This window comes from Andrena cerasifolii, chromosome 3 (genome assembly GCF_050908995.1).
Source record: "Andrena cerasifolii isolate SP2316 chromosome 3, iyAndCera1_principal, whole genome shotgun sequence".
NCBI lineage: Eukaryota > Metazoa > Arthropoda > Insecta > Hymenoptera > Andrenidae > Andrena > Andrena cerasifolii.
This window is the reverse complement of record NC_135120.1, coordinates 2,801,720-2,817,626: the sequence shown is the minus strand read 5'-3', so window position 1 is coordinate 2,817,626 and position 15,907 is coordinate 2,801,720. Positions and strand designations below refer to the sequence as shown.

Here is a 15,907-nt window from a genome sequence, read left to right as displayed (position 1 = left end):
ATTCAAACACGGTATAAATCGGATTATTTCTAGAACAGTACTAGATAATTAAATATAAATGTAACATTTCTAATCTAATAATGCTAAAAATAATCCGATTTATACCGTGTTTAAATTCATTTTCATCTGGAAAATCTCCGCAGTATGTTACTGAAACGTTCATGCTGATACGATAGAAAATGCGAAAGTTATACATTCTATTAAAAAAAAATAAAATACAAAATCATTGAACAATAATATCTTTATATTATTTGACACACACACACACACATACACAAACTATAATTATATAATTGTATTATTCTTCATCTAATTGCTGAACTAACTCTTGTGGAGTTTCAAAAACATTTTTCAATTCTTGTAGTTTTGCGTGATATTGTAATGCTTTCGTAAGATGTAGTTTTACTTTATGAAATGCTTCCATATAAGTATCACAACTATTTTTAATTTCCTCTAATTCCCGCCATGGTTTAAACATAAGCAATAAAGAATTATGTCTATAATGATTAATAAGACATTCTCGTTATCGCCGTTTAAGATAATGACTATTATCTAATTTATAATATTCAATATTATTATTTCTCGGTTTGATTGTCGTGATGTCATACCATTGTGCGAATTCATAAAGAGACACAGATTCTAATTCTCCAGATCTATTTGGATAATAATTATCTATTAAAGATGGACAAACTATATCTGTAGATTCACCATCAAGAGCTTTAATTTCTCTACGACTTTTTAATTTTCTATGCCGTATAGAATTCACATCTAACCATTTAATAGTTGCATTTCAATCAGTTCCATATAAAGGCATACCTAGCAATGTATCAGCAACCTCAAGAGCTGCACATTCTCTATTGCTTATGGATCGTAAAGCAGAATTCCAAAGAACACTTGCCAATGACTCATTTTTATTATTTATACTATTTGCAAAATCACAATCAGACAATTCACTTTTCCCTGCTTTATTCAAATATTTAGTAACGTACCAAGTGAGCAATGTCGATTTTTCACCAAAACTGTATATCCACATTGCCTTCCCATGCAGTAAGAATAACAGGATTATAATCATTAATATCAACTTCATTTTTTGTTCGAGGAAGTTCGTATAATCTACTTTTATGTTTCAATTGTTTTCTACCTGCTATCGAAGTCGAGTCAGTAACAGGTCGAGGAAACCCAAAACGACACCTACGAATAACTTTAGATCCTATTTTTTTAGCACGAAGACAATAATCACTATGTTTGTGTCGTTGGTGCGTATTAACACGTCTGTGCAATAATGGCAAAATATTTTCATGTGGCATTTTGCAGCTTATATATTGTAAAATAAATTTAGAGACTTCTTCGATAGAAGATTCACCGAAAATTGGTGCACCTTCAAACCAGATTAATAAATCAAAATGTTGTATACCTCTACCTTGATATTCTCGTCGCCAGAAATAGTGTGTTACTTTATTAATCGGAGAATCTTCTGAACAAATAAAAGAAAGATTTGTTCGAAATTTATTATCAAGAAATCTCGATGTTGATACAGGATCTTTAGCAACAAGTAAACTAGTGCTTCACGAAGAGTCTTGCCACCCATTTGCGTCACGAATATATTCACCTAAATCGTCCCATAACCATTCACTAGGACTTAACGTTAGAAACCATATCGTAGGTCCGTAATGTTGTGCCATACAAGATAAATCACTTCTCGGTCTACGCCAATATTGTTATGTATTTCGAAGTGAAAAATACATTGAATTTAAATTGGACTCCAATCCCAGTCAGCCACGTCCGTTTTGCAGATTTTGCGCAACGTCTGAGTACAAATGTTTGTGACAGAAAGGCTACATATTTGATACGGGATTTGTTATATTCGATGATGAAAGCAGACTGACAGCAGAAAACCAACATATTATACTGCCTTAACCGGCGAGCAGATTGGCGGCAGGGTCTGCTGGTACATTTTAATGGCAGAAATCGAGCAGACCCTGCGCAGCGCGATCTGACGGCAAATAGACGGCAGATACCGAGCAGATTCTGATGTTACGATCTGACAGCAGAATGGCGGCAGAAAGTAAGGAGAGTCTGCTGATACAATTTAATGGAATTTTTAAATAATAGTAGTTCACGACGCGACCGCCAGGCGGCGACCGGGCGAGCGCTTCTCGCTTGCGAAATAGCACCGGGGCGGGAATAAGTAGCCGAGGGCTCGATCATTCAGGGCTCTCGAGTACCGCTCGCATTTGCCGGCATTTCACTGAGGAGTATATATTTGGTATACCCGTCTCTAAGGGCGGTATTATCAGTTGTTGCTTAAGACTAAGATTGTCTTAAGCATCCGGCATCCTTTACTAATCTACGAGACTAGTAGAGGATGCCACAAGCTCGTGCTTTTGAAGTTTGATCGGTCTACTTTCATGACATTGTCCATTAGAACCAAATGGAAGTAAATCTAGAAAACACATTAAATCTAAATTCTTTTCACGATTATCTAAAGGTAATCCTGATTTTTTAACATTTGGTATTAAGCAGTCGCAGTTTGATTTTCTTTTTTTTCATGTAGAGGATACATAGTAAAGGGTAACTTGGGGTAATATGCCATCGCAGGTAATATGCTACTTCTCAATAATTTTTTAAATAATGCACAGATGTCGTTACCATTTGCACTAATTCCGTTTAATTTAGTGTAACTGCTAAGACGACAATAGATTTTGGTTTTTACCTAATTTTATTTTTAGTAAATCCTGGTAAGTTATAAAAGTATCGTCTTGATCTAATTTCAAACTGTAACTAGAATGCAGATTATACATTTGTGTGAATAGTTATACAAAAAATCAATAGATTATGATAAAGTATATTAACAAACAAATTTTATAACCTCTCGCACATCCGTTACTACTATGTACTTTGTGGAGAGATTTTCAATCCTTCTTTTTATGACCATGTGGAGTAATATGCCACATGTTTGTCGGTATAATATGCCAGAAACTCATATTTTTACAACTCTTTCTATTTAATGCCATCGTGTTGTTTTTTTCGTATTAGAACCATGTCCAAGAAGTATGTACGAACTTCAAACCGTGCTGCTTGGTCAGACGAAAGTTTAAAGGGAGCCATTCGAATGGTGAAGGAGGCTCGTACTACAATATAGAACAAATTTTGAGAATATAGATATTTTTTATGACAATTCGACTGATGAAGAAAATGACAACTACTCTGCAATATGTGAACTATATTATTACGATAAAAAAGGACCTAAATGTGACTGGGTCAAAACTACTTGTTGCAAAAAGTGGGTCCATGAAGACTGCGTAGAGATTTGGAACTGTTTAGTTTGTTAGAAATAGCTTTTTTCAAATATATGTTACGTTTTATTGAGTTCAAATATTTGCTATTAGTTACTAATAGTTTGAATAGTTTAAAATATTGTTGATTCTCAAAAATTTGAGTGATTAGTTCGCACTTCAAAGCTTGTGGCATATTACCTCAGACCTTGTTGTGGCATATTTACCCACCACTTGGGTAATATGCCACTTTCGAGGACTTTTGTATTTGTACGTTTCTCATTAAACTATAAAAGTTATATATCTTTACTTATTAGTCAATATATAGAATTAGTTACACTTTCATATGGTTTTATCTATTTCCCTGTATCTACTTATACTTGTGAGATATCGCGTTTCAAAGTTAACTGTGGCATATTACTCCGAGTTACCCTAGTAAAAATTCATGCAGTCAAAACTTTGCCTCTCGCACAGGATGGAATTTAGGGAACAGTTTTTTTTTCGAGAAAATGGGGCGATTATAGATTATTCGAGGCTAGGCGTCATGATAGGAAACGAGTTACTTCCATTTAAAGCCGGGGAAATAATAATACCAGCCCGAATGAGATACCAAGTACCAATTAAAATTCAAAGTTCGACTTTAAAAACGGGATACGTGCCCAGACTAAATATACACCCCGATATACTAATGGGAGACGCTATAGTGTCAAATAATGACGGAATAGGATACTTGTTCCGTCCCGATTATCGCGGTTACACCTCACGAGATCGTAAATCCCGTATTTTCGATTACCAGGAACGAATGTCCTATTGGAAACTACTCTAATAGAACTTGTTCGGGATGAATAATTGAGCCGTGGGATACACTTAAATATAAATATATTTTAAGAATAATAACTGCCTTAATCCACTAAAAAGTTAAGATTACGAATGGTCGGAGGTGTTGTCGTAGTGATGGTTCTTAGTTGACTCCCTGCTAAGTCGATTCCCAAAACGCCTTTGGGTCGCAAAGGAAGGGATGAAATTGTGGGAAGGAACGAGGATGTACATTGGGGACCTCTTGAGTGAAGGCGGAAACCGATTCAAGGACAACTACGGTAAGGGTCGGTACTCGAAAAAACAGGAACCGAATGACCGGCAACCGGCTGGATGACAGCAATAAAACCCTAACGGCGCAACGCAACTACGTGGCTATGACGATTTCTCCCTAATTAGCGGAACGCCTCAGTAGGTGGTAAAACTCTTCGAGAGGGATCGGTTTAACGTAAACCAGATAAACAGAGACTGAACAATACTTATATGCAATTAACACATCTTCTAAGGAAATAAAAATAGAAATACCTATGATAGAGATAGAGCCTTACGAGGAAATAAAATTCAAAGGGGAAATGGGATCTTCAGACAACGTGAAACAAATACTAGACCTACTACGTCTCGACCACTTAAATCCAGAGGAAAGAGCCAACATAGAAAACTTAATCGAACAGTACGCAGATAGATTCCACCTCCCTGGGCGTGAATTAGAGACGACAAACGCTATGTCTCACAGAATAATCACCGAGAATAAGGCACCTGTGTATGTAAAACAGTATTGATATCCTCAAGTACATAGAGACGAAATTAACAAACAAATAAGCGAGCTTTTGCATGATAAAATAATCGAACATTCAACTTCACCCTACAACTCACCATTGTTTACAGTAATCAAAAAAGAAGATAGTCAAGGGAACAAGCGCTGGAGGATAGTAATTGATTTTCGACAATTAAACGAAAAGACAATAGGGGACGCTTACCCTTTACCGGACATTGTAGAAATATTAGATCAACTTGGGAGCGCAAAGTATTTCTCAGTATTTGATTTAGCATCGGGATTTCATCAGATACCAATGCATTCGGAAGACAAACATAAAACCGCGTTTTCCACACATTATGGATATTATGAATTCAATAGAATGCCTTTCGGTCTCAAGAACGCCCCCCGCGACGTTTCAAAGATTAATGGACCAAGTACTTACTGGGTTTCAAGGAATAGAATTATTCGTATGCCTGGACGATATAGTGATCTATGCCAGCTCACTTCAAGAGCACGAGACTAAATTCATAAGGCTAATGAAACGACTAAGAGAGGCCAACCTATGTCTGCAACCAGAAAAATGCAAATTTTTAAAGAGGGAAGTCTGTTATCTCGGACATGTTATTAACGAGGAAGGGGTTAGGCCAGACCCTAAGAAATTAGAGGGAGTAAAACAATTCCCGAGACCAAAAACACCAAAAAACATAAGACAATTCTTAGGTTTAGCCGGATACTACCGGAGATTTATAAAAGATTTTTCAAAGATTACAAAGCCATTGTCTGACTTAACGAGAAAAGACCGCCGTTTCGAATGGTCAACTAAACAACAAATAGCGTTCGAGACATTACGGGACGCATTATGCAAGTAACCAATACTACAATATCCAGATTTCGATAAACCTTTTATAATTACTACACACGTCTCAGGTTACGCAGTAGGCGCAGTTCTAAGTCAAGGAGAAATCGGGAAGGATCTACCAATAGCATACGCCACAAGGATATTGAATGAAGCTGAAACATATTACGCGCCAACGGAACGTGAATTACTCGCTTTAATATACGCCGTACAGCATTTCCGTACATACGTATATGGAAGATGATTCTCATTAGTGATGGACCATAAACCACTAGAATGGCTCCATACTTTGGCTAATCCTACATCAAGACATGCGTTGGAAAATAAAACTAGCTGAATACGATTACAAGATCATATACAAGCCTGGGAAGTACAAAACGAATGCAGATGCTCTCTCGTGGAATCCAGGAAATGCACTTCCGTTACATGTAAAAGGGAAACGACCACACTCCCAAACCACCACGAGTCCAGGATCCCCAAATCTAAACCCCATGAAACAACCCAGGGGAGATAAATCATCTTCATCTTCATCATCTGAATTTGATTTTACCCAAATACAATTAAGAAGGAAAATGAAAAAGAAGATTAAAACCTCGACAACCACATCGTCAAATCAACCGGTGAAGAAAAAAAAGGGGAATCACACCAAGAGAGGAACCAGTGGAAATGGAACTGTCCACCGATAGTTTCGAGGCAATACAAAATATACAGGTGTCGGTAGAGGTTCACCCCACTCCTGGACAAACCGGTTCTACAGTCCCTACACCAAACATCCTGAACCGTCCTCGCAGTCCACAATGAATGGAAATAGAAATTATGGAAAAAGATTGGGATCGAATCATGGAAATAATCGAAAACGTAGAGGTACCAAGGAGTCACACGTACAGAGAAATTTCAAGCCAAAAGTTACTTCTTTTAATTAGATCTATCAAATGGTAAAAGTTTTATCAATTGTTTAAACAATTAGAAAAAAGTTATAAACAAAAATATTAATAATGTTTTCTAAAATTCGTTGTTTCACGTGAAATCTGAACTGGATGTTTAAATAATTATGAAACAGCATAATCCATATTTTTTCCATACAATTTCAACTTTTGTTGTATTGCGGAAATATGCTCCTCGACAATCGAATAAATTTTGGATACCATTGTAACGTACCTGAAGCTGCACGACGAGCAATGTTCTTCTAACATTTATTAGGAAATAATAAGTGACTTAGGATAGTGTAGCGGACTGTAGGCCGAGAGAAAGTTTTATTTATTTCCTAGGCCTAAAACGGACGATTGCTCGAGTGCCTACTGCGGGTGGTCGAGCTTGGGGGCTAGGGCAATAAAAGTGACGATTGCCAGAGCCCCAGTGAAATCCTAAGGACAGCGTGTCCTCTTCCGCAACCATGGGGCGCGTGGGAAATTTGTTTTCCCCGTTCGTTAAGGGGAGAATTTCTTTTTTTTTGGTCAAAAAATCGATTTTTTGTTTTTTACAGAATCTTGTAGTTTAACTTTGTAGGAATGTCTCTGCAAAATTTTAAGTCAAAATTCATACAATTTTCAAAGTTATGGACTTTTGAAGTAAGGTATATATTTGGCGGCAAGTGATCGAGCGATCGATACTACCAGAATCCATGGTACTGTTGTAAAACGTTTATGATATTGGAGTTGTAGTTTTCTAACAGCCAAGTTCAAATGTATTTGCAGTGACATTAGCATAATTTGACAAAGACATCTTTAGTGGCTTCGTTTCGTTCGCCTTGACTCTTGAGCAGTTAGGCCTAGAAGGACGGTGTCAACAGCTGCGGAGCAGACCTACGGTCTGCTTACAAGTACGTGTCGAAAGACAATTTCCAGATGTGAGAAGGAAAAGTCTCTCTATCCTCTTGAACTCTTTAGAGATATTTGTTCGCTTACGTTGCTTGGAACGAGCAGAATGTCTTCGGCTTTTGAAACGTGCACTTCGCTCTCTTCCTGTGAATCTCGATATTATTGTGTTATTGTTTAAACTGTTATTTGTGTTTTTGTTATTAGTTATTTATGATCTGTTTCTTTGTTTTGTTTTGTCACAGTTTTATTGTTAAATAACTTCATTTGAACACGAGTGCCATGGATAGAAAGCAGCATTGAGGAAGTTCTACGCGTGCTGATAGAACTAAAAAAAGGAAATTCACGAGAAATATTCATACTCGTGAAAGAGAAATTTCATTTGCGAGTACGTCTGCTAAAAAATTAGCATCAACGAATCTTGAAGATTTTACTGTGAAACTAAGCCATGGATATCGGATTATTGCTTTTTTATCAGTTTTCACTGCAATATCTCAATTTGTTGTATATAAAGTGTGTAAAGGACAAGTGAATTTTTGTGAAACTAATTCTCGTGGATTAGGATTTTAAATCACAATACAGTGTAAATGTGGTTCTCAATATATAAATTCGTGCCCTTTGATCGATGGTAAATCCTATGAAATAAATAGAAGAATTATTTTAGTTTTGAGAATGTTGGGAGTTGCCAAAGAAGGTTTAAATACATTTTGTGGCCTCATGGACATTTGCCAAGGAATTAGTTCCACTCTACTTCTTTAGATAGTATATATTCTGGAGCTAAAACAGTTTTTGATATTTTGAGAAGGAAAGCAGTAGAAGAGGAAAAAATAAAAAATGCTGAAAATGGGAACCCGATGGCAGAGATCACAGTCTCCGGCGATGGTACATGGAAAAAGAGAGGATTCAATTCATTATTTGGAGTCACAGCACTTATTGGAAAATATTCTAGCAAAATAATCGATATCGTAGTGAAATCTTCATATTGCCATGGTTGCAAAGTGTGGGAATCAAAATCTGGTACGGTGGAATACGACCTGTGGATGGAAGAACACAAGGACGAGTGCAATGCTAACCATAGCGGGTCGGCCGGAAAGATGAAAGTGGATGGCATGAAGGAAATGTTCCTGCGATCTGTAGAATATTTTGGAATAAGATATAGAAACTATATTGGTGATGGAGATACAAAGACATTTAAAGCATTGCTCGAGGAAAATCCATATGGTGACGATTTTATATTGAAGAAAAAAGAATGTGTAGGTCATGTAGAGAAACGTATGGGATCGCGGCTAAGAAACATAAAGAAGACCAAGAAACTCGGAGGAAAAAATAAATTAACTGATAAATTAATTAAACAATTAACAGTGTACTATGGTTTAGCTATTAGAAGATATTCAGGTTCTATCGATGACATGTACGAAGCTATATGGGCAACATATTATAAAATATCTTCAGATAAATATCCCAAACACATGTACTATCCAAAGGGGTCTGGTAGTTGGTGTAAATGGCGTAAAGCTGAAGCTGAAGGTACTCTTAAAGAATTTAACCACGAGCCACCACTTCATAAAGACGTTGCAAAAGAAATAAAATCAATTTATAAAGATTTATCTTCAAAAGAATTATTAGAAAGGTGTTTGGGTGGTGAAACTCAAAATAACAATGAGAGTTTCAACTCGTCGCTCTGGCGACTTGCCCCCAAACACCTTCATTGTGGACTGAAAACAATTGAGTATCGTTATTGGAGATCAATGCAAAAGTTTCGCCACGACTAGAGATGAATGGCGATTACAAAGATCGGCGAGACGAAGCCTTGAAGCAACGAAAAAGGCCCGTACAGAGGCTAGAATGGCAAATTTAGAAAAAAATCAATTCGACGAGCAAGAGGAAGGAATAATCTGCGGACCTGGAATAGCTGATTAGTTGTAAGTACCTGATATTTGTTCAGTAACTGCACTACAAACTTTAAACGCGTTTTTCTCGACACAACTTTTTCGTAGCTGGTTGACATGATTTAAAAAAAAGTACTGGATCGATCAACTTGAAATTTTAACTGCATGTTAAGAAATAATTCTTTTATCGTTTGACCTACAGGCAAGACGAAAGGTTGTATATTTTTTTTTAATTATCTAAAGTTCGGGTAATTTTTTGCAAAAAATCGAACATCTGAATTTAAACAGTTACCATTTCTCGAAAAATATATTTTTTTTATTCATTGTACGTCAAACGATAATTATATGTGTATAAAATAAAATTTCATTAGAATTTTTGATTTCAGATGAACTCGAGGGCAGATATCATGTCAACCGTTAATGAAGCAATTGTGCGGAGCGTCCTAGTTCACGGGCAACTGAAACTGTATTTTTAAGTGAACTGAACTGAAAAAATTTATATAACACGATGAAAGTGTAACTAACACATATACAAAGTTTAAAATTAATTAATGTTACATTTTTGTTTATAAAAAATCCTAAAGTATCGATATTTTTGACCAAGAAAAAAGAAATTCCCCCCTTAATTTTTCGGGCGTTCTTCAAACGCCGACAAAAAAGGGCAGAACCTTCCGGGACTTCGTACCGAACACTTCGTGCTCCTCAGACATTTCATTTTAACAAGTTATTTGTATTCACTTTGTTAATCGTTAAATATATGTTGTTATTGTTACATATATATTCGTGCTTCATTTCACATTCGTGCCCCAGTATCCAAAGTGGTGACCCCGACGTGATCAGTGCTAAACGTGATACTGCGGGTTGTGCGTTGACACGTAGTGAGTGCAAAAATGGCGGGTGATACTGAAGAGCCAACTGTACCGACGGCTGCGGGAGAACAAGATTCCGAGCAAGTCAGGGTCGTTACGACGGCTCCCATACGGGTTCCTACTTTTTGGCCCCAGAAAGTGTCGTTATGGTTTCGCCAATTGGAGGCCCAATTCGTCATTGCGCGCATAACCAAGGACGGGACAAAATTTGGTTACGTGGTGGCACAACTCGACGGGAAGTATGCCGAAGAAGTCGAGGACATTATTTGTAATCCACCCGACACCAAGAAATACAATGCCATCAAAACCGAGCTAATAAAACGCTTGTCGGATTCGGACAAAACACGCGTCCGAAAATTATTGGAGACGGAGGAGATCGGTGACCGGACGCCCACCCAATTTTGGCGTCACCTAAAGGAGTTAGCAGGCTCGGCAGTGAACGAAGATTTTTTGACCAAGATGTGGAAGAATCGTCTTCCAGTTAAGACGCAGCTGGTTTTAGCGGCGACGTCCGATAAGGACGGGGTGAAGTTAGCCGAAATTGCGGACCGGGTGCATGAGCTACCGGGTGAAAGGTCAAGAGTAGTAAGACTATGGGGATTCTAGACCAGGTTCTCCGAGGGGAGCGCGGGGGCGGGGGGAAGTGAGGGCGCGCGGGGGAGCGCGGCGGAGAGAAACATGGGCGCGGGGCCTGCGGGGAGAGGAAGACCGGTTGCGCGCGCACGAGCCGCGGAGTGGGGGAAGCCGTAATCGTGGAGGGGATCAGTCCGGGCTGAGCCGCCGCGGAGGCCTCTCCAGACCTGGCCCACCGTCGGAAATTCTTCAGAGGGAGGCATTGACCCCTCGAAAAATATCTCTTTCAGAACTTGGCCCACCCGAAAATTTTTCAGACCTAACCCAGGGTGGGGACTATCCTAGACATTTTTTTGCAAACCAATATGCATCAGAAATTGTTTCGGACGATGTCGAGAAAGATCGGCGTTTTTCGACACCGCGTCTTCGAGGGATAGAGACGGGGCATTACTTTAAAGTTAAAATTCTAGGAGGGAAAGAGACACCACTACATAGGGGATAGAATCGCATGCATTCTAAAGCTAACAGTATTTCAAAGCGTTCCGATTTAACGTCGCTGCGTATCGCGCGATCTCGCGTAATTCGACTACTCTGGAGCGGCCGTTCAGGGTGATGTCACTTGGCAGCGCGAAGAATGAAATAGAATTATGCAGCGTCAGCAGATATCTTTTTTTCCAACGCAGAGAAATAATAATTATTGAAACGGCGAATCTTAAAAATTATGCGGTGAGAGGAGAAACACGGGTAAATAAAATTGAGAAATAATATATGTTGAAGTATATATTGGATAAGAAATATATATTGTTACAAATAATAATATGAAAGAATAATATGAAGGAATAATATAGAATATAAAAAAACATAATTAAAATTTATTTGGCTTAATTATCCCACTCGATCACATCAGCAGCAAATAGATTAGTTAATGGTAAATCCATAAGAACTTGCACAGGGTCAGTTTGAACTGCAACAACACTAGCCCGAAGCCCCGATACTTTATTCCTATAGGTATCAAAATCAATATTTTCCGCTTTGACGTTTCGCCAAGACACACTGTTTGGATGATACGCATGATTATTCCAAGATATAGTTATTTGTACATTATCATCATCATCGAAATCGCCTAAAAACGTTTGTTGTTCATATCGATGCATCCAATATTCCTCATCATCCTCGAAGTAGTCGTGTATTGGATTATCGCATTTTTTAAAAACTTTTTAAAAAATGTCGCCATCCTGATTAGCTTCCGCCTCATAAAGTTTTGCACATCGAATTTCTTCGGTTTGAACCGCAACATTTCGACAGGCCACATACATTTTCGGGCTGGATGAATGGATAACTGCCGCAGCAGCGGTGATCGTAGCGGTAGCCGGACGTTTCAAATTCATGGGCAATGACATAATCTGAAACCGATTTTTCTTATAATTCTCAAAGTTACTAACACAACGATTCCCTAAAATATGATAATGGAAACTTACGGTATTAATCGATTGCATTTCCATGCGTTGAACGATTGATAATATCCTTCAAAAGCAATCTTCTTCAAAGCAATTTCACGTAACACGAAAAATGCAAAAAGTGTTTCAAAGAACTGTCAAAGTGACTGCACGTTGACCACGATTTGAAGACAACTGGTGTCGCTGCATCTCCAAGCTCCCACATGTGGGCCCATGCCTAAAGTTGCATAGCTTTGCAAAGTAGGATGCCTTTGTTCTTCGCCATCTTCATCACAGGCCACCTGCATTTTCGCTGACCATCCTCACCTTCTATACATATTCGAATTATTCACTAACCATCCTCAGAGTGCACTTATCATGTTCTTCGAATTCTTCTCCCTTCTTCTTTGGACACATCATTCGACTAGGTCACACCACTTTTGATCGCGTATCGAACGTGTATTGGACGTCTATTGAACCACTTTCAACACATAACGTACCACTCTGAACGTGTATCGAACTTCTATTGAACCACTTTCAACGTCTATCGTACCACTCGGAACGTGTATCAAACGTCTATCGTACAACTTTCAACGCCTAACGTACCACTCTGAACGTCTATCAAACGTCTATCATATGTGTATGGTACCGCTTTGATCATGAATCGTACTACTTCTACATAATAATTACAACTATCGTCTTAATCTAGCGTACATGCAGGAGGTTGGTGGTTGAGAAGGGTGAAGAAAAACAGTTATGCATTAAAAATTGATTATATTTTATTTGTGTATTTCCCTCTGGCGTTTAGATCACCAGTTGAATATTTTAAATACATTTTGCATGGCACAGTGCTTTGCGTGTCTGCCACATCGCAGAGTATTAACTACATTTAGCTTATTTAGGGATTTCATATCCTCGTAGTCAATGTCCAGCGTCTCGATGATCACGTCCACGCGGGGGTTTAAGCCAATGTTCCGGAAGATACGCACCCGCCAATAACAAGTACATGTCATCTTACGACCCATCGGAACAGTCATCGCACTTGATGTACTTTGACGTGAACAATTTGTACGGATGGGCAATGTGCCAGCCCCTACCACACGCCAATTTTCAATGAGTCGAAAATGTCGCAAACTTTGACATGTCTTCGATCGCTGTCGATTCGCCCACGGGATACATTCTCGAGGTAGATCTGGAACATCCGCAACATCTGCACGACGCTCACGCCGATCTACTGTTCTGCCCGACGCGTGCTAAACCACCGGGCAGCCGACAGGATAAGTTACTCGCGACGGTATACGATAAGCAGCGTTACGTTATCCATTATCGCAACCTGCAGCAGTGCACGAGTCATGGTCTTCGTATTACAAAGATACACCGCGTGCTGCAATTCGCTCAATCTCCCTGGCTCCGCGATTACATCGAACTCAATACACGGTTTAGAAAATGCGCGACAAACGACTTTGAAAAAAATTTGTACAAATTGATGAACAACGCGGTATTCGGTAAAACTATGGAAAATGTGCGAAATGAGGTGGACGTAAAACTTTTAACACATTGGGAAGGGCGATATGGCGCGGAGGCAATGATCGCGAAAATTTAATAGCTGTTGAATTGCGAAAACTCGAGGTGACATTCAACAAACCGATATATGTGGGTATGTGCATTCTAAACATATCAAAAATTTGTTTGTACGAATTTCACCACGAGTACATGTCTCCCCTGCACGCTCAAAATTGTAAAATTTTATATACAGACACTGATAGCCTCATTTATCATATTCGATGTGATGATATCTACGAGTCCATGAAGCATAATATCGATAGATTCGACACAAGCGATTATCCCATCGAGAATGCATATAATATGCCGCGCTTAAATAAGAAGATCCCGGGGCTGATGAAGGATGAAAATAACGGTGTGATAATGACCGACTTCGTAGGTCTTAGAGCGAAAATGTATGCACTTCGCGTAGACGGCAAAAAAGATACGAAAAAGCCGAAAGGCGTCAATACCAACGTCATAGCCTGGACGATAACTTTCGACGACTACGCGCAGTGTATGCAAAAGGAGATCGAAATGGTTCGCAGACAATCATGCATACGGTCTAAATTGCATAAAGTGTACACCATTTCAGAATCCAAAATCGCTCTAAGTCCATACGACGACAAGCAGTATATCGTACCCGATTCGACTGACACTCTGCCCTGGGGACATTATAAAATTCCGTTGTATAATTCCATTGTAAAAATATCATTTGAAAAAGAAATTTGAACTTGATGAAACTACACATTATGTTGATACGAAGTTTTCAAATTTGCGAGCGTGTTATAGCGGTGCGATGTTGTCGATGAAACTTTAGACTCGTGCTGCGCTGTTAAAGCTATACGTGATAGTGAATATTTCGATGATAAATCTCTTGTTGATTGCGAACTGCTGGCATGTGTCTTTGAATGATATTATCGACGGCGCTTGCAGCAAAATGTTAAATAAATTGTTCACATATGTATAACATTGTATTTATTGAACCATGTATTATTATTATTATTTTACAATACATTATTTTTATTTATCCAAGAATTGTGTGATTTATCAAACCCCAACCACTTGACGTATACCTTATTCTCCTTTCTACGCAGCACTTTTTCCACTAGATACACATCAGGATCGGTGACGCGTTACAGCTCGTGTTCATAGAATTCTCCGGCAACGGGTTTTCCACAGGAATCGACGAGCAGATACGTCGCGGGATTAGTTGCCTGTACTTTGGCTATCTCGAACACCTCCGTTGTCCAATTCGGCGTATAGCCTTTGTCGAAGATGGTTTTAAATTTCCTCACGCGCACAAACTCGCCCAACTCGAATCTCGCTGGAGCAGCGATCTTTAGGTTGTTGTACACGGTGGCTAGCAGCTTGTCGGCGATTCGTCATTTCTTGTGGCTATGGTTTTCTTCTTCTTTACTCTTCGATTCCGATAATGGCTGCATGTTTGATCGCAGAGGTGTCTTTGACGCGAATGATGCGATAATTATCGTGTACGTGCATTATGTGCTCTCCACCGCCCCAACGAAATTCTGGACAAGTTCAACCGTCTCTCATGATTCTCCTTCGCATTGTTGCTGCGGGATAGGATTCAATGTTTACGATATCTTTTGAACGCTGTTTTGCAACGTCAGCATATCTCTCTGAAACGCGACCAGCTTCATCTCTAATTCTTTCTGCTGTTCTCTCCAAAGTTTAATGTTCTTTTCCACATATAGTTTATTAACGGCATCTGTGTCAACCGCCGGCTGAGCTACGCGTCGTATCTTGCGCGATTTTGCATCAAAGTCGGCTCCGGTCACGCAAAGAGCGTTATCACGCATATAATTTCGAAGCATGCCGCTCCATTTGTAATAGTCCATTGTAGCTGCTCCACTCTTCTCGAGCGATACCCCAAATTTGTTGATCGGCATCTCGACGCATACAGTGGTACATCGTCGGCGTGCGGTTTAATTTATAATGAGGCCTGCCTCGCGGAGTTCCTCGATAATCGATAGAATTTCGTTGTCGTGCGGAGTTGTTACCCGCCTGACGCGACGCTTCCAGCAAACGCAATCGATCCACCAGCTCGTTGGGATCA

General features: G+C 39.1%; 2 protein-coding genes and 1 pseudogene across 2 annotated transcripts in view; all 3 read left to right on the top strand.

Moving 5' to 3' along the window:
• LOC143367031 (uncharacterized) overlaps positions 1-15,907 on the top strand; it is a 426,392-nt gene that overhangs the window by 165,334 nt on the left and 245,151 nt on the right. The window lies entirely within an intron of this gene.
• Positions 7,427-9,290, top strand: LOC143367263 (uncharacterized; annotated as a pseudogene).
• LOC143367262 (uncharacterized) lies at positions 10,298-10,882 on the top strand. The gene has a single exon (XM_076808899.1). It carries the CDS (start codon positions 10,298-10,300, stop codon positions 10,880-10,882), a length of 585 nt encoding a protein of 194 aa, XP_076665014.1.